Source organism: Mytilus edulis, chromosome 9 (assembly GCF_963676685.1).
Source record: "Mytilus edulis chromosome 9, xbMytEdul2.2, whole genome shotgun sequence".
NCBI lineage: Eukaryota > Metazoa > Mollusca > Bivalvia > Mytilida > Mytilidae > Mytilus > Mytilus edulis.
Window position 1 is genome coordinate 54,389,421 of NC_092352.1, and position 20,071 is coordinate 54,409,491.

A 20,071-nucleotide genomic window follows, 5' to 3' on the forward strand; every position below is an offset into this window, starting at 1 on the left:
TATAGCTTGAAATTGTACAATACACTAAATATGGTTTACCTATTGATTATAATATTTGAGAAAGAGATCAAAATAAAGAAGGAGAACTGAAAAGTGAAAGAAACGATAAACTGAATAGATGGGTAGAACATTTTAGTGAAATTTTAAATAGGCAAGAACCTTATCAAAACAAAAATCAGATAAAGGTTTAGATCTAGCTGAAAATATAATAGATGAGATCGAATTAAGGGAATGGACAGTAGCTGAAGTTGAAAGAGCGATGAAGAAGACACCAAATGGGAAGTCAGCAGGAATAGACAGTGTTACACAAGCACTAATAAGGGCAGACATCAACATAACAGTAGAGAAAATGACAGAAACATTAAACAGGCTATGGGAAGCAGAAAATCAGACTGAAGAAGGGAATGAATTGCAAGATCTTTAAGACTGATTGTAACAACGGGAGGAAGTGACTCATTTACCTGTTCATGCTGTTCTCAGTTATGCTGATAGAAAGAATAAAAGGAGTAGACAAAAGATTAAGGAATGAGCAGGCATTGAAAAAGCATTTGACCCAGTCCACCGAGAGTCTATGGAAGATCATGAAGAGCTATGGAATACCAGGCAAGATCATAAGAACCATAAAGGAAATATATACAGGATTTAAGTGTACCGTCTTTGATCAGGGAGAAACATCAGAATGGTTTGAAATAAAATCAAGAGTGAAACAGTGTTGCGTAAGTTCAGTTTTTTTTTTTCTAGTCATAGTCTCGATCTTGCAAAGAACAACTGAAGACAAAGCCAGAGGATTAATATTTGAATTTTAAAACTGTTCTAGAAGATCTTGATTTTCTGACGACATAGCTCTTCTTTCCTCAAAACCTAGCGACCTTGATGAGAAAACGCAGAAATAAACAACAGAAGCTGATAGAGTTGGAATGAAGCTAAAAAGTTATCAAAGGTACCAGGATTATTATTAAATACGCCAGACGCGCGTTTCGTCTACATAAGACTCATCAGTGAGGCTCATATCAAAAAAGTTATAAAGCCAAGCAAGTAACAAGTTGAAGAGCATTGAGGACCCAAAATTCAAAAAAATTATACCAAATACGGCTAAGGTAGTCTACTCCTGGGATAAGAAAATCCTTAGTATTTAGAAAAATTCAAAGTTTTGTACACAGGAAATTTATAAGAATGACCATATAATTAATATTCATGTCAACATCGAAGTGCTGACTACCAAAAAAGCTAAACCCCAAAAAGTGTAAAACTCTGAGATCCAAGCAAACAAAGAGTAAAGATCTGATAACATTATACAACCAGAAAGTAGAAGATGTAGACAAGTTCAGATACCAGGGAGCAGTCATGGACAAAGAGGGCGGAGGAAGAAGTGACATCAAGAACAGAATACAGAAAGCAAGAGGGACATTCCATAGCCTATTAAAGAAACATATGGTATGCAAGAGGAATTGGCCGAAAAACAAAAATACACCTGTATGAATTATAAGTTAGACCTTTACTATTGTATGGATGTGAAACATGGACCCACAAACCTTGAAGAAAAGAAACTGAATACTGTACAACACCAATGCCTAAGAAAGATCCTTAAAATAAGATGGTAAGATAAAACATTAAACAACAGTAAATGAAATTGGGCCAGGTGAGCTAAAAACAATGATACATTTCAATCAAACACAATACATCAATTGTTTTAATATAATCTATTTGAACTACATTATATTTACAACAATATGAATAATAATAATGGTGGATAGTTGTCTCATTATCAATCATACAACATCTCCATATGTTTATATACCCTTCAACAACAACAAAAAAGAAAAATTAATGCCTCTTTGTCAGCACATGTGCAAAAACTGTATTGCACATATGTTTAAAATTAAGGTACAATTGGCATCTTTATAGTTTTTGGGTTGTAAAATAGCAGATCACAACTGTTCTCTATGTTTAATATTTAATGAAATATGCAAATTTTGTTCTCTTTGTTTAATGAAATATGCAAATTTTGTTCTCTATGCTTCATGAAATATGCAAATTTTGTTCTCTATGCTTAATGAAATATGCAAATTTTGTGATCTATATTTAATGAATATATGCAAATCTTGTGAGAGGAATGTAGTTTATCTCAATGAAGACTATTTTGTGTTTAATCTTTGGTTTTAACTTTGTGACTTGAATTTGTTTTCTTTCTGAAAGTACATTATGATAAGAGCTATCTATCATTTCTTTATAACATACACAATTATTTTATATTTCATGAATAATCTATACAAAATGTGACAATATTGCCCAACTAAAAGATTGAAAAAAGTTCCATGATCCTTGCTTTTTGTAGTATTTTGGAAAAAGCATAATAAAGATAAGATACGATAAAGACGTTTATCAAATAAGCACAATTGAGCTATAGCACATTTAAATTACTACATGATCATGTATAAGCAACATCTATAATCAAATTATAATATATAGAAATATAAAACATAAAATAAACTACATTTTGGAAATCTTTTTTAAAATCATAGTGATTTTGATTTAGAACATATTAATCTACCTGAAGTTTAGAATACAATGTGGCAGTTTAGAAATGTATGAAAGTTAATGTCTGCAATTTTCAATTTCAAATTAGGATGTGGCAGTGTAGAAATGTATTTGAGATGATGTATGCAATTATTATGTTTTTAACCTGGTCTATAAACATGTTGCATTTAAAAATCTACATGCATTTATAATGGACATAATATAATTTAAATCTTTTAATTTAATTTTTTTTATTTCCAAATTTGAGAAATTTTGTCAAGCTAAAAAATGTCAGATTCTTTTTAACTTTCAAAGAATAAAATAACACACCATGCATTCAGTGTTAAGATATTTTTCAAAAGGAAGTAATCTTAGCATTTTAAGATAATACATAAAAAAAAAAGCTTCATTGTGTAAAGACTTATGTATTCCATATATTTAAAAATTAATGTCTTATGAAATACTCTTTAAAAAAATGAACTAACAAGTGAAAAAATAGAACATTAAGTGTAATTTCAGAATATAATTAATTTACTAGTCACTAATACGGATCATTTTTTGTTAATTATATGATTTACCGTTACAAATATAATACATATACATGCCCATATAAGTACAAATATAACCCAGGCCACATGTTTAAAGGGTGACTTGAGGGGATTAACATGTCCTGGTGAAAAATTATTCACTTCTTTTCTTGCACAGTATACAAGAATTGCAGGAATAACATACTGGATTCCTGCTCCAGCATAAGATCCTGTTATGCCGACTAAAAACTCAACCTCATTTGTAATTATTGCAACTATAACTGGAGGTGTAATAGCAGCTACTGGGAAGACGATTTTGTCCACAAACCAAGAATATGGTCTCTCCTCATTGTAAAACATTGTTTTTAGGTTGTTCCTTAAGGTTACGGAAATAATTGGAAAATTTGTGCTGAGCGTAAAAACTGGAAATAATGCCAGAAAATATTCAAAGAATTTGACATTTGTCACTGACCTCGAAGGGTCGCAGTCATCTGGTAGAAAATTCAAAGTGTATAGGTCCTTTAAATGATTGAATGAATATATTCCTGTAAATGATATAAGTGCATAAAACCCTAATATGAGGGTAAAATCGCTAAATATTAACCCGTATAATCCTTTCTTGTTTCTGATTGGTGTAATTAAAGATGGAAGCGAATGATGACACATGAATGAGTAAATACACACACCAAATAGATTTGGTATTCCTGAAAAGTCTGCAACTACTGGATGCCCTGTGCCTTGACCTTTTTCTAATCTGATGGCTGCTAGGACAATCATAAGTATGAAAGCTGAAAAAAAAATGGAGACAAATATTTTATAAGGGGTTGGTAAATCTGAAGTGGCAAGCAACAAATATTTTCAATACATTTAGATCACAAGATTTGTAAATTTGGAATATTTTGTGTGCATTTATTATTAAAGTTGGACAATGGATCGACTGAGCACAGCTTAATATGGCCAAAACATTTCAAAACATGAACATTTTTACATCAAAAATAATTGTAGCCATAAACCAGGTTGTAAGTTATCTCATTTGCATTGTTTTTACATTAGGGACCTTTAAAGCTTGCTATGGGTTGTTGGTTTAGCTCATTGTTGCTGTACAGTGACCTTTAGTAAATAACTTCTATTTCATTTGGTCCCTGATTGATAGTTGTCTCATCGTCAATCATACCACATCCTCTTATTTTTATTTGATGAATTTATGACAGAACATTTCCAATTTTTAATAGATATAACATTCAGAAGGACCTTTTTGACGAATGCTTCTTGTGGAGCAGGATCTGCATATCCTTCTAGAGTACTTTGTGTATCTGTCATTAGTTTTCTAGAGTTTTGTGGAATTGTTAGTTTTTTCACCAACTTTTATTTAATTCCATGGCTTTATCATTTTGGCTCTGACTTGAGTTTTTAGTGTTCTCTTGTTATCTTCCACTACTTCTTTATCAAAAGGGATTTAATACCACCAGAATATAAATAAAATGAATATCTTCCAATGCAAACGAAGAAACAATAGCTGTCTAAATGAATGAAATATCAATTCTGAAAAGGGCTAGGTAAAATAATGCATCATATTGTTTTCCATTATTCATCTTTTTAGGATAAATGACATCTGTCAAAGTACCTACCTAGCCACCTAGTAATGGTAGTAAATATCTGTAAGTACTTCGTTTTCTGTACATTAAAGAATGTAAATGGTCCTAAGCACACTATAAACACAGCCTGTAAATTAAAAAATAAAAAGTACATCTTTTCCTTCATGTAATCAATTTATTCGTTTGATAATATATATGCACCTTTTTTTAATTTACATTGATATGTGTAAATTGTTTAAGTGTAAATTGTATAAATAGTGTCTCCTCCTGGTTTGTTATATTTGTTTTAGTATTAAATATAGTAGTCAACTCCTCCAAATTTAATTGCTATTATTTTAGTGTTAAATGTATTAGTTGTCTCCGTCTGATTTTATTTATATTGTTTAGAGTTATCTCCTCCTGCTTTTATTTATATTGTTTAGAGTTATCTCCTCCTGATTTTATTTATATTGTTTTAGTTTTAAAATGTTTAATGTATTATGTTTAATCTTCCTGACTTTATTGCTATTGTTTTAGTGATAAATGTAGTAGTTGTCTCCTCCTGATTTTATTTATATTGTTTAGAGTTATCTCCTCCTGCTTTTATTTATATTGTTTCATGTTAAATGATTCAGTTGTTTCCTACTAGTTTTATGTATTTTGTCAAATGTATTAGTTATCTCCTCCTGTTTTCATTGGTTTTGTTTAGTGTTAAATGTATGATTATCTTCTTCTGAATTTATTCTAAAATGTAAAACATTGGTCAATTCCTTCTTATATAATTTATTTTTCATAAATAAAAATAAATGAAAGATGTGTCCGCCTGATTCAGACAAAATTATATGTATGTGATCATACTTGAGGGGGTAGGAGGGGTCCTGATCAGGAAATCCCGTGCTTAAAAACACAAAAACCTATGGTCCCGAACAAATTTAAATCCTGACATCCCGAAATTCGAAAAAAGAATTCCTGGATCCTGAAAGGGACAATACCGAATCCCAAGCTTAAAAAAAACTGATCCCAGAGTCCCGATAAAGGTATTATCCCCCCTCATACTTCAAATGCACACAGCTGTTGACACAAACACATGTAATAGCATAATACAATTGATGAAATTTAGAAGATAACACTTTAACATGCTAACTCTGCAGAATTTTACTAAAGTCAATGGACCATGACTAAGTGTCAAATTAACTCCATGAAATTAGATGTGCCACTGCAAAACAGCTGCCAATAAAATATGAATGTATTAGGATAAGAGATTCCACTCAACAGGACCAAATCACAAACTTAAACAATTGTTGACACTGATACTAGTACTGTTACTCAAAACAGCATACTTAAATGTTTCCCTCTTCAACTTCTTTAAGGAAAGAGACAAAAAATTGCATCATTATTGCAGATATAGATATCTTATGATGCTATATAAAAAACGTAATTTTGTCACTGCCTGTGATAAGCAATTAAGATCTATTCAACTTACAACCATGATTCTGTAAGCTTGTAGTCTGGAAGTACCATAACTGTTCCAACATTTATTAGTTTCTTCTAATGTTTTGTTACAGGATTCATTAGATGGTAACTTGTATGTACTGAAAATAGTCAAAAAGTCATCTACAGCTATTGATTGTTGGTTGCTTTATACCAGTATTCATGATAAAAAATATGTTATGCTTTTTTTTTTTAAGTCAGATAACTTTGAAACTCTGGACTCCCAACTAAAAGATTACTGAAATGGATTTTTTTCCATTCTAGCACTGATTTTAAGACATTGCTATCTGTTATGAATATATGTGTGGAAAAAACTGTATACCTAATAAAAAGATTTTTTTTTAGAAAAGAATTTGTTTTACAAAAGAATTTGTTTTACAAAAGAATTTGTTTTACAAAAGAATTTGTTTTACAAAAGAATTTGTTTTAGAAAAGAATTTGTTTTTAGAAAAGAATTCTATATCAAATGAAAAATCTGCAATACATTACACAAGAGATACTTGCATTTGTGTGTGTCATTTTCCTTTTTCTTTTCTCTTTGCCGCAGAAGGGAAGTAACTTTCCAGCAATTTAAAAAAAAAAATTTGTTAGTGTTTAAATAACTTATATAGTTTAATAGGCTATTTTGTACTAAAGTTCTAATTGTGTCTCATATGATGGACAATCTTAAACCCTGTATGCAAGTCTTACCATATAACATCCCTGAGAGATTTAGGAACTGCAGCAGCATAAATAGCCAGATCTCCATATAAATACAACACCATACACAGATAAAATAGAAATATACCAACTGAAATATATAATAAATGTATACATAGACAGACAGGAAAAATAGCCAGATCTCCATATAAATACAGCACCATACATAGATAAAATTGAAATACACCAACTAGAATATTTAATAAATGTATAAATACAGCATCAAAGTCCATACATAGATAAAATAGAATTATGCCAACTGAAATATAAAATAAATGTATAAATACAACATCAAAGTCCATACATAGATAAAATAGATTCAATTTTTGATACTTTTTAACTTTCTAATTTTGTAGATTTTGAAAAATGCTAAATATATTAGAAATGCACTAAAATGGTTAACAATTCTTAATATTTACAAAAAATGTTATATATACAGATTCTTCAACTGTTTAAACTGAGTTACTGTGGATTCATTTATTTTCTTGTATAAATTTTTATGGTTTGAGAAAAAATTGCATCTTCATGGATATTTGATTTGGTGGTTTTACCAAAAGAGTGCATATATACAAGCTGATATATAATTTGTTCTTGGTTGAGCATTAAAAATTGTGATTCACTACATGTATACCCAATAAATCATCAAAAATTTGGCATACTGTGGATTCACAATTTTCGTAGATTTCATGGGTATAGATGAACCACAAAATTAAGGTGGTACCTAACACTACAGGGAGATAACTCTGTAAAATCAGCAGAGCGTTTTAATGATGTGGTGTTCATAAGGGAATATTAAGATTCTCAATGATCAAAATAAGTGTTTGTCAAACTGCTATATAACCAGTGTAATTTTTCTGGTTCAAATTTTTTGAAATTTTTATATTTTTGTCAAAGGGTCAGCCAAATTAATTTTAGTTAAAGTGTTAGGTACCACCTTAAATGTTCAAATATGACAAATTTTCTATAGTCTTGAATGCAAACACCGGCAAAACCACAAAATAAAATATCTACAAACGTATATATTTTCCTTATTCTATGAAAAGTGGTACCCCGAAAAAAAAGTGAATCCACAGTATATGATTTCTCCACTCAAGATAACTTGGTAAATTAAGAACACAAAATAACATAGCAAAAAAGTCTCTCAAACTTACCTCTGTTGAAAAATAAAGCTGCCATTTGACCCTAAAATATATAAATTGATACTGTATAGATTTGAACTCTAAAAGTGGCTTCAACCCTTCAAATATACAATAGGGCAAGGCATCCAGAAACATGTTTAACCTCTGTGTGTGCCTGTACAAGGTCAAGGACCTGTGGTGTAGTGGTTGTCATTTGATGCTGAAATTATATTTTTTCCTTCCTTTATTGTTTGTTACATAAATCAGCTGTTTACTGTCTAGTTCATTTGTTTAGTTTACATTTGTTATATCTGGCCATTTACAGATGACTATACAGTATGGTTTTTTTTTCGAATTGGTGAAGGCTGAACAGTAGCCTTTTATTGTTTACATTAAATTCACTTAAACTCTGCTGGATAGTTGTTTCATTGGCAATCATACCACATCTCCTTATTTTCTATATTTTAACAACATGAGTTATCTACCTTGCAAATCTTTTTTTTTAAAGAAAAGTTCTTAGATTATAATTTTTTTCTTCTTATATACTCTGCATATCTATCCAGCACTATTTTTTTTAAATATCTAAATCATTAAAATGCTTACCAGTTCAACTCTTTCTGTAATCTCAAAATCACTAACTGAATTGTTAAATATTTCTGTGAAAGATAAAATCAACAAATTAAAAATAGAAAGTTAATTTGACTAGTGGTAATAGATTCTTATAAGATATTGTTGAGATTTGCTGCAAGTGCATAAAGTTGAACTTACATGAACTCTTACATTTTTTATTTAAGGTGGTACCTAACACTTTAACTAAAATTAATTTGGCTCGTTTAATTTTCTTAAAATTTTGACAAAGTATTTACTTTGACTCTTTGACAAAAATATAAAAATTTCAAAAAATTTAAACCAACCGTTTAATCAGAAAAATTACACTGGTTATATAGCAGTTTGACAAACACTTATTTTGATCATTGAGAAGCTTAATATTCCCATATGAACACAACGTCATTAAAACGTTCTGCTGATTTTACAGAGTCATCTCCCTGTAGTGTTAGGTACCACCTTAAAGACATTTTAAGTTTTTTAATCTGGATATCTACCTTTTAAAATGTTTAAACCCTCTGCATTTGTTTGCATCATTGTCCTAAGTCAGGAACCTGATGTTCAGTAGTTGTTGTTTGATGATGTGGTTCATAAGTGTTTCTTGTTTCTCTTTTTTTTATATAGATTAAACTGTTGGTTTTCCTGTTTGAATGGTTTTACACTAGTCCTTTTTGAGGCTATTCATTGCTTGCTGTTCGGTTTGAGCCAATGCTCTGTGTTGAAGACCGTACTTTGACCTATAATGGTTTTCTTTTACAAATTATGACTTGGATGGAGAGTTTCTCATTGGCACTCATACCACATTTTCTTATATATCTATTTATCCCACTTGTTAAGATTTATTAACACTGTGATTAAGGGGACCAGTCCTGGACCACTATTCAATATTCAGGAGGCCACAAGTTGTTTTTTTTGCTGATTGACTTTTCGTTTTCATTTCTTGCTATGCATACTTATTTTTTTCCATGAAATTTATTTACTTATTTGTATGATATTTATTTCTGCATTCCATGTTACACAATATTAATTTTTAATCCTGTCTTATGCAAGGTTATTTATTTTTTAGCTTTTACCAGGCCAGGATTTTCATTTACTTACAGATAAAAAATTAATTAGTGACATTTTCCTTGTTTCCTGCAGGTGATTTTTTTAGCAGTGGTTTTTTCTCTGTTACCTGCTGATGAATTCTCTAGCAGTGTGTTTATTCTCTTACCAGCCGGTGAATTCTCTAGCAGTATTTTTTCTTTCTTAACTGCTGGTGAATTCTCTAGTAGTGTTTTTCTCTCTTACCTGCTGATGAATTCCATAGCAGTATTTTTTCTTTCTTAACTGCTGGTGAATTCTCTAGTAGTGTTTTTTTTCTTACCTGATGGTGAATTTTCTAGCAGTGTGTTTATTCTCTTACCAGCTGGTGAATTCTCTGGCAGTATTTTTTCTTTCTTAACTGCTGGTGAATTCTCTAGTAGTGTTTTTCTCTCTTACCTGCTGATGAATTCCATAGCAGTATTTTTTCTTTCTTAACTGCTGGTGAATTCTCTAGTAGTGTTTTTTTTTCTTACCTGATGGTGAATTTTCTAGCAGTGTGTTTATTCTCTTACCAGCTGATGAATTCTCTAGCAGTATTTTTTCTTTCTTACCTGCTGGTGAATTATCTAGTAGTGTTTTTTTTCTCTAACCTGATGGTGAATTTTCTAGCAGTGTATTTATTCTCTTACCAGCTGGTGAATTCTCTAGTAGTGTTTTTTTTTCTCTAACCTGATGGTGAATTTTCTAGCAGTGTGTTTATTCTCTTACCAGCTGGTGAATTCGCTAGTAGTGGGTTTTTTTTCTCTAACCTGATGGTGAATTTTCTAGCAGTGTGTTTATTCTCTTACCAGCAGGTGAATTCTCTAGCAGTGTTTTTCTCTCTTACATGCTGATGATTCCATAGCATTTTTTTTTCTTTCTTAACTGCTGATGAATTTTCTAGCAGTGTTTTTTATGTCTAACCTGCTGGTGAATTCTCTAGCAGTGTGTTTATTCTCTTACCAGCTGGTGAATTCTCTAACAGTGTTTTTTCTGTCTTACCTGATGGTGAATTTTCTAGAAGTGTGTTTATTCTCTTACCTGCTGGTGAATTCTCTAGCAGAGTTTTTTCTGTCTAACCCGATGGTGAATTTTCTAGCAGTGTGTTTATTCTCTTACCTGCTGGTGAATTATCTAGCAGTTTTTTTTCTGTCTAACCTGATGTTGAATTTTCTAGCAGTGTGTTTATTCTCTTACCAGCTGGTGAATTCCCTAGCAGTGTTTTTTCTGTCTAACCTGATTGTGAATTTTCTAGCAGTGTGTTTATTCTCTTACCAGCTGGTGAATTCTCTAGCAGTGTTTTTTTCTCTCTAACCTGCTGATGAATTCTCTAGCAGTGTGTTTATTCTCTTACCAGCTGGTGAATTCTCTAGCAGTGTTTTTTCTGTCTAGCCTGATGGTGAATTTTCTAGCAGTGTGTTTATTCTCTTACCAGCTGGTGAATTCTCTAGCAGTGTTTTTTCTGTCTAACCTGATGGTGAATTTTCTAGCAGTGTGTTTATTCTCTTACCAGCTGGTGAATTCCCTAGCAGTGTTTTTTCTGTCTAACCTGATTGTGAATTTTCTAGCAGTGTGTTTATTCTCTTACCAGCTGGTGAATTCTCTAGCAGTGTTTTTTTCTCTCTAACCTGCTGATGAATTCTCTAGCAGTGTGTTTATTCTCTTACCAGCTGGTGAATTCTCTAGCAGTGTTTTTTCTGTCTAGCCTGATGGTGAATTTTCTAGCAGTGTGTTTATTCTCTTACCAGCTGGTGAATTCTCTAGCAGTGTTTTTTCTGTCTAACCTGATGGTGAATTTTCTAGCAGTGTGTTTATTCTCTTACCAGCTGGTGAATTCTCTAGCAGTGTTTTTTCTGTCTAACCTGATGGTGAATTTTCTAGCAGTGTGTTTATTCTCTTACCAGCAGGTGAATTCTTTAGCAGTGTTTTTCTCTCTTACATGCTGATGATTCCATAGCATTTTTTTTTCTTTCTTAACTATTGATGAATTATCTAGCAGTGTTTTTTATGTCTAACCTGCTGGTGAATTCTCTAGCAGTGTGTTTATTCTCTTACCAGCTGGTGAATTCTCTAGCAGTGTTTTTTCTGTCTAACCTGATGGTGAATTTTCTAGCAGTGTGTTTATTCTCTTACCAGCTGGTGAATTCTCTAGCAGTGTTTTTTCTGTCTAACCTGATGGTGAATTTTCTAGCAGTGTGTTTATTCTCTTACCAGCAGGTGAATTCTCTAGCAGTGTTTTTCTCTCTTACATGCTGATGATTCCATAGCATTTTTTTTTTCTTTCTTAACTGCTGATGAATTATCTAGCAGTGTTTTTTATGTCTAACCTGCTGGTGAATTCTCTAGCAGTGTGTTTATTCTCTTACCAGCTGGTGAATTCTCTAACAGTGTTTTTTCTGTCTTACCTGATGGTGAATTTTCTAGCAGTGTGTTTATTCTCTTATCTGCTGGTGAATTCTCTAGCAGAGTTTTTTCTGTCTAACCTGATGGTGAATTTTCTAGCAGTGTGTTTATTCTCTTACCTCCTGGTGAATTATATAGCAGTGTTTTTTCTGTCTAACCTGATGTTGAATTTTCTAGCAGTGTGTTTATTCTCTTACCAGCTGGTGAGTTCTCTAGCAGTGTTTTTTTCTGTCTAACCTGATTGTGAATTTTCTAGCAGTGTGTTTATTCCCTTACCAGCTGGTGAATTCTCTAGCAGTGTTTTTTTCTCTAACCTGCTGAGGAATTCTCTAGCAGTGTGTTTAATCTCTTACCAGCTGGTGAATTCTCTAGCAGTGTTTTTTCTGTCTAACCTGATGGTGAATTTTCTAGCAGTGTGTTTATTCTCTTACCAGCTGGTGAATTCTCTAGCAGTGTTTTTTCTGTCTAACCTGATGTTGAATTTTCTAGCAGTGTGTTTATTCTCTTACCAGCAGGTGAATTCTCTAGCAGTGTTGTCTCTCTTACCTGCTTCTTTCTTTCTTACCTGTGGATGAATTTCCTAGCAGCGGTTCTTTCTCTGATGTTTCATCTTCATATGATTCATTTACCATGTTTACTGCTATCTATTAAATATTATACAAAATATGTATATTTTTTTTGTTAGTATCTACCTCTTATATAGTTGTATTTAACATGTACATTATGATTGCCAACTTTTGTTTTCTTATTGTATAATTTTTATAGTCTTTCTGTTCTAGCGCACCTGAAGTGTTTGAGAGTATTAATAAAATCTTGAAATCTTGCTAAATATGATTCATATTTTCTTTTAAACTTTTGGTTTAGTAGAATATAGAGTTTAATAAAAAAAAAATCTCAGTCAAATTTACTATGAAATTCTAATATTTTAGATGTGACAGTTATGTTTTAAAACATTTGAATGCTGTCTGTATGAATATTTATAGTCTTATTTCATTGTCAAACAATAACATAAGACTTTTCAGCCTCTTTTTACACTTTTTTTAATTAAGAGTCTTCATATGGTTAACTTTGCCGTTTTATTTGCAACTTTTATCAGAAACTAGAACACATCCGCGAAATTGTCGGCATTTAGAGCTAGGTTGAAAGTATGTAAATTCTTGTGGATGAATTTTTGTAAAAGATTTATGTCTGGAGAATTTCAGAAAAGGTATAAAAAGTCATAGGTACTTGGAGACAGGACAATTAGTTTAAGCCCTCTCCATTTTTTCCAAATTCAGTTATTTTTTCTGTTAAATTCCATGACTTTTTCGTTTTTGAATACCTTGAACATTCATATTTGCTATTAACTATCAATTCCAAGTTTTTTCTCCAAGACGATCACTGCTATAGTATATAGAGAGTATCTATATATTATAGGAGTAAAATCATAGAATACATGCAGAATAACACGAAAATAAATGTCCTGTCCCCGAGTTATTATGAAAATTATGTTTATAAGTTTAAAACCGAAAGTCTTGTCTATGACTTAAAAGTAGGTCTGATGAAGGAAACAATACCCGGAAGCCTTTTTTTTCCATTTTTCTCCAAAAAAAAACCAAACTGATTACTCGTAAGAATGGATGACAAATGCGGTACTTATAGGACACAGAGAAATGATGATTAATTTATTGCGGTAGGAAGATAATCGACACACAAAATGAGGTCTTCTCATTTAATAGTATAAATCTTTATTTATCCATTATTTCCTTCCAAATCTTATTACATACTAATGAAAAATAATGAAAAAGAAGTGATTAAATAGTTTATCTATCAGGTTAAAACCATCATATTAATATGATGTGTGTGGATGCATTTCCTTTTTAAAAAAAAAACGCCTTAGGCTTGCAAAGTATGTTTATTCTCAATTACTGTAAATTCAGAAATTATTGCGAGGTTTTTATTACTGCAAAAAATGCGAAAAACTTGTGAACGCAATAATTTAAACTAGCATTTTGAAATATTTTATATGAATTAAACAGGACTTTTCTCAAAATCATAAAAATTGAAATCGCATTTCAGTCTAAAATGACAAAATCGCAATAATAAATGCACCCAATAAAAAACAGTATTATTATTTTTGCAAGTTGATTCATAAAAGCACCTTAGAATTTCATATTCAAATTCAGTTCTTCATTTTCTAAAAGTATTTTTGGGGTTGCTTTTTATTACAAAATGCATATGAGAGCTGTTCCAAAGAACATTTAATCAATTTAGTGTGACCTAAGTACAAAAATATAAATACAAACCCTCTGTCCAATCTTGATCTTAGCATTAGCTATGGCCATTGTTTCTGTAACAAAAGTCACTGTCAAATAACTGAAATGACAGAAAAATAAGCAGGATAAGCATAGTTTAATTAACTAAATCAACAAAACATCAAAAGGATTTTCTTGCTGCTTTGAGGATCCAATGGTGGCCTTCAGCTGTTATTTGCTCTTTGGTAGGGTTGTTTTCTCTTTGACATATTCCCCTTTTCCATTCTCAATTTTATTCATGTTTGATAGTACATGTATTTAAAACTTTAATGAATTTCTTAAACATGAGGCATACAGTCCCTTCAATGTACCATTAGCACTGAAAGGTCTAAAGATGGGGGAGGGGCAATACCTTTTTCAGGATGTCGGGATCGGGTGTTTTTAAGCTAGGCATTTCGGAATCCAGGAATTCTTTTTTCGACTTTTCGGGATGTTGGGATTTTAACTTCTTGAAATTCAGGACCTCAGGATTTCATGTTTTTAAGCCCCAGGATTTTGGGATCAGGACCCCTCTGTCCCCCCCTCTCTAAATAAGTAATGGTTGTGCTTATAAAATTTAAAGATAAATTTAATTAAAGATAAAGGCTTTGTTCAAATAACAGTGCTTAAGTTTTAAAAACTTTGCCAGTTTTGAAAGCGGACAGCTGAACAGAGACTACCAGTACTACTGCAGACCTTTTGACTTTGGGCTAGCAGATGTGTCCGTATGAAGTGGACAACAACAAACTACTACATATCGTATTGTGATGAAAGAAGGAGAAATTTGGAGATTTCTTCTCATACATGTCATAATAGAAGATTTGAGATGTCTCTTCACAGGAAAAATATGAAGAAGGAAAATGTTCATGCTTCAACTGATATCTGTAGTCATAAACTCAATACCATACAATTTGATATTAGAAACTGCACTCCTTTAATTCTTAATTAAAACTACAGTAGAGTCAGTACCATGGCCTATATAAAACAATATCATATATTTGCTGACCTTGAAAGAAAACAGATAACCTATCAATTATTCATTACTTATTACCTTATTATGGCCAATAAAATCACAGTAATTAGGCTAAGTAACCATCCAGAAGTGGAGAATGCATTTGGCATAGTAAGGGCACCAGTTCCAACAATTAGATTAAATATGTATATCAAACCAACCTGGAATTAAAAAAAATGTAGTTAATAAAATTGCACTATTATGATTGTTAAAGACTGACTCTAAGGTCATGACCTATACAATGTATATATAAATAACTGTACTTATATACATGTACCACCTGACCACTAGCTATCTAAAATATTAACCATATGATTTGTTTTCACTATAGATGTGTAATTTTACAGTAAATCATGCATGAATGTTTAATTTGGAGTTGGTTTCGATTTCATCTGCAATTTATTTTTTACAAATTAATGCAATACATTTACATGTCCTGATGTGAAAACCACTGTCTTAGATACTAATAGGCTAAGTATACATGTCATTGACGTATAATTGTTTACTTTTACAAATTGTGACTTGGAGGGAAAGCTGTCTCATTGGCACTCATACATATGTACCACATCTTCTGATATCTAGGTACATAATTATAGTGAATTTCTATTTTTATGAATTTGATTATACATTTAAGAACATTAATTAATTTTCATAAATGTTCCACATCATAAGGAAAAATACCAACAAGTTAATTCTCTCCGTTACTCATTAATATCATAATTATATTATAGCCATAACAATATTTGGTTATTTCAAGTACTTCTGTCTCTGGTTTCAATATGCATGCAATATGTTTTCTGATCTGTGCATTATGGAATTAAACTAATTTATCTTTGTCATAACAACTACCGGTATGTTTATAAATGCACAAAATTATGATAAAATTCTGTCAATTGGCAATGTTTGGTAGGCAGTCATGGGTTCATTGCAATAGGTGTGGGTCCTCAGGTACTGGACTTGTGTTTCTGGCAGTGAACCTTTGATTTTTACATAACCAAATTTGTTTCCCATTCTTTAATTACACTTCTGTTATACACTTGACCTTTCTTTTTTCAAACCCCCAGCTGCTATCCAGCACTGTGGCAGCCAAAAGAGAAATATGTTGATTGTGTTATGACAGAGAACTAGGTATCAGGTCTATTCGCCTCCAATACACGCTCACACCTCACATGTCCACCCTCTAAGTCCATTCACACCCATTTTTTATTCTAATTCCAAGATGAATTATTAGATTTTTTATTCAAATCTATACCAAAAAAAATATATATATAATTTAAGATTGGAAAAATTTTTTATGATTTTTTTTTATCAATTTGATAATTATTTTTAATTGTTAATTGAATAAATTGTTTATGATTACTGCTATAAATTGGTATTTAAATACAATAAATTTGGTATTATTGTTACTCCATTAACGTTTTTTGTATGTGATACACCTTATCTCTTATCCCGGCTGATCCAGCCGCTTGAACATTTGGCGCAAACAACAATCACTTTTCCATTATGGCGTCAGATATTTTGTTTTATGACGTCAAAATTTTACGGGAACCTGTGTGATATCCAGTAATGGCGGACAAATAGCGATAATTTTAAATTATGGTGTATTATTTTCCCCCATTGTAATTTTTTTTAGCCAAAACCCGACTACTCCATGCACCAATAAAATATTGTAAAAGTTAATTTTGGGAAACAAGGAAATAATCTGTTAATCGGGGAAGGAATACATGAGGGATAATCCATCAATGACAATGTATAATGACTTGTCCTTTTTAAACAGGTAAAATATGGGTATTTTAAAACATTTACCGCTCTGGAGTAGGTTGCTCCTGTTTCTGTGATTTGTTCAGGCATTTTTGATTCTTAAATAAAAGTTTTCACGTTTTTAATTTCCTTGTATAAATTTGACAGTGCCTCAGAGTTCGCAAAATCTTTTTTTCCCTGAAGAAAATCTGCTGGTCCTCACTAGTTTAGTTATTATTTCTATTGAAAAAAACTAAAATTGTGTCAGTCCTTCGTAATATTTTGTTGGTAAAATCAGTAGGACCACCACTTTTCGCGAACTCTGGTGCCTATGCCATAGTTCAAAATTTGGAAGAATCTAAATTTGTTTTTCTGTCAAATAAATAGTCACATGATTGTTGTTTGTATAGAATTATCTCCCCTACCGAATGAATACAAGTTTTGTCTTTCCAAAAAGCTTGTCGTCGCTTATGCATCTCACTCGGCCAAATGACCACTTCTCAGTGGACCTCTTATCTGCTGTCAGTGTAAATGTATTAATAATTTAGACTGAAAAGTTGCTCCATTTAACAATAAAATATAGAATGTTAAAATAAAGAGTCAAACTTCCTCTTTAGATCTAGTTGCTATTTCTAAATCTTGTAGATTAGCTTCAATTAATTAATCCATAAAGGTTATCAAACATAACAAACTTATCTTGTCAAAACAAATCAATCCCAGACTGTCAGTAAATGTTTACTGTAAAAAAAGTCAATCTATCTGAAAAATACTCAAAATGAAAACATATTTTCAAAAGTGTGCTTCATGCATTAATTATACATTTTTTTTCATAAAATTCTCAGATGGAGGTTTGACAAAGTAGAATCTATTTGATGATCTTTGATGTGTATCAACCTTTAACCCTAGACTATATTTTCTAAATGTAAAAATAAATAAATCCATTGCTCAGTAAAATTTGGAAAATGACAATAAAAATTTTCAAAACTAAGTTTTGCTCCGGATCGGCTGTATTTTAGTCAAAAACAAGCTTTTGTCCAAATTTTATATAAAAAAAAATCTGGGACTATTATACTAAGTTTAACTAGTATAATAGTCCCAGAAAAAAATCAATGAAGATTTGGCAAAAGTTATTGATCATGACGGAAAAAGGTTAACCTTGAATAAGACTGAAGAATATGTGAAAATACTACCTCCATTTATGAGTAAAATATAGACAAGAGTGCAAACGCGGAAATGTCTCGCCTTCTTTACTGACCATTGATATTATGCTCAGGGTGGTAACTAGCCCCTTTTAATACTGAAGTAAATTATATTCGCCGAGCGTAGCTAGGCGAAAAAATTTTGGCGAGGGGTCTGAAAGCTCTGAGAAAAATAACGCAAAATCGTTCATTCTGAGCGTTTCCCGGACTCTTTCTTACATAGAAACGCAAATCATTTTTAGCTATTTTTTCGACAATATTCTGGTCTCAAAGCAAAAACATAGATTCATTGTTATTTAAGACTTTAAAGTTTTAGGGAAATTCAAAACATTAAAAGACCGATATGTAGGATAAAGCAAAAAATCGCAATTCTCATAATCATTAATACCGGATCTGTCTGTCTGTTCTTGTCTTGTATTGTGCTGACTTGAGATTTTTTATGACTAAATTTAACTTTGTGACAGTCATTAGTGCAGTAATATACGTTAAATACTAGTACTGCTCAGGTCGACACTGAGGGACCATATCATGACCTTGTTTTACGCATTCTCGCATAATGCCTGGACATCGGTGGACATGCAACATTACACAGTGAGACACGTTAAAATGAAAATCAACACTCAGACTAGTCATTTAAAAGTAGAACAATAAATGAACAAAAGACAAACCCGGGACACAGAAGTACAAACAATAGACCATCAACTCTGAAACCCAAAAGTAAAAAAAAACATGAATTACGAAAAATGTGCAGGGGCGACATCAGAGAGTGAAGAGAACTTGCTTCTTGCAAGCATAGGCGGATCCAGGGGGCCCTGCCCCCCCCCCCCCCCTTTTCATGGGAAAAATTTGGTTGATTATATAGGAAATCACTGAAGTATGACTGAAGCGGCCCCCCTTTAGGTCAGTCAGCGCCCCCTCCCCCTTTAGGGAAAGTTCTGGGTCCGCCACTGGCAAGACACTTTCAGTGAAAACAATTTGATATGAAGACAATCATATGAAGACAATCTTTTGTTGTTTTTTTTTTGTTTTTTTTTTAAATTTAAAACATGAGGCATTTGCCTCATTTGCCTCAATGTAGTTACGGCCCTGATGCTGATAGTCCTAAATATAAAGCTTTACTTCAACTATCACGTAAACTTAACAAGATCTAAGAAAATGAGGTCAAGGCCATATAAACCAAATAAGAAATACATATAGGCCTTACAATCATTCAATACACTAAATATAGTTGACCTATTGCTATAATTTCCAAGAAACAGACTTAACTAAGAAAACTAAACATTGACCAATGAACCGTCATGCTACACAGACATGTTCAGCTGACAGTCCTTCCATACAACAAATATAGTTTACCTATTGCTTATAGATATTTGAGAACAGACCAAAACACAAAAACTTAAAACTGAGCAATGAACCATGAAAATGAGGTCAAGGTCAAATAAAACCTGCGAGACTGTCAGGTACATCATGAAATATTTCCATACACCAAATAGAGTTGACCTATTGCATACAGTATTAAAAAAACCCAGACCAAAACACAAAAACTTAACTATAACCACTGAACCATGAAAATGAGGTCAAGGTCAGATGACACCTGCCAGTTGGGCATGTACACCTTACAATCATTCCATACACCAAATATACTAGATCTATTGCTTGAAGTATCTTATATATGGACTTGACAACCAAAACTTAATCTTGTTCACTGATCCATGAAATGAAGTCGAGGTCAAGTGAAAACTGTCTGACGGACATGAGGACCTTGCAAGGTACGCACATAGCAAATATAGTTATCCTATTACTCATACATTGTCATAATAAGAGAGAACTTAACATTTCAAAAAATC

General features: G+C 31.9%; 1 protein-coding gene across 1 annotated transcript; it reads right to left on the reverse strand.

Annotated features, from left to right (window-relative positions):
- Positions 1–1,685: 1,685 nt before the first annotated feature.
- LOC139488595 (transmembrane protein 104-like) lies at positions 1,686–17,431 on the reverse strand. The gene is made up of 10 exons (XM_071274317.1): positions 17,092–17,431; positions 15,325–15,446; positions 14,286–14,355; positions 12,566–12,644; positions 8,530–8,582; positions 7,960–7,990; positions 6,800–6,899; positions 6,102–6,210; positions 4,673–4,766; positions 1,686–3,832 (listed from the first exon to the last, which is right to left on the reverse strand). The coding sequence occupies exons 1-10, from the start codon at positions 17,134–17,136 to the stop codon at positions 3,069–3,071; spliced, it is 1,467 nt and encodes a 488-aa protein (XP_071130418.1). The 5' UTR covers positions 17,137–17,431; the 3' UTR covers positions 1,686–3,068.
- Positions 17,432–20,071: the final 2,640 nt, after the last annotated feature.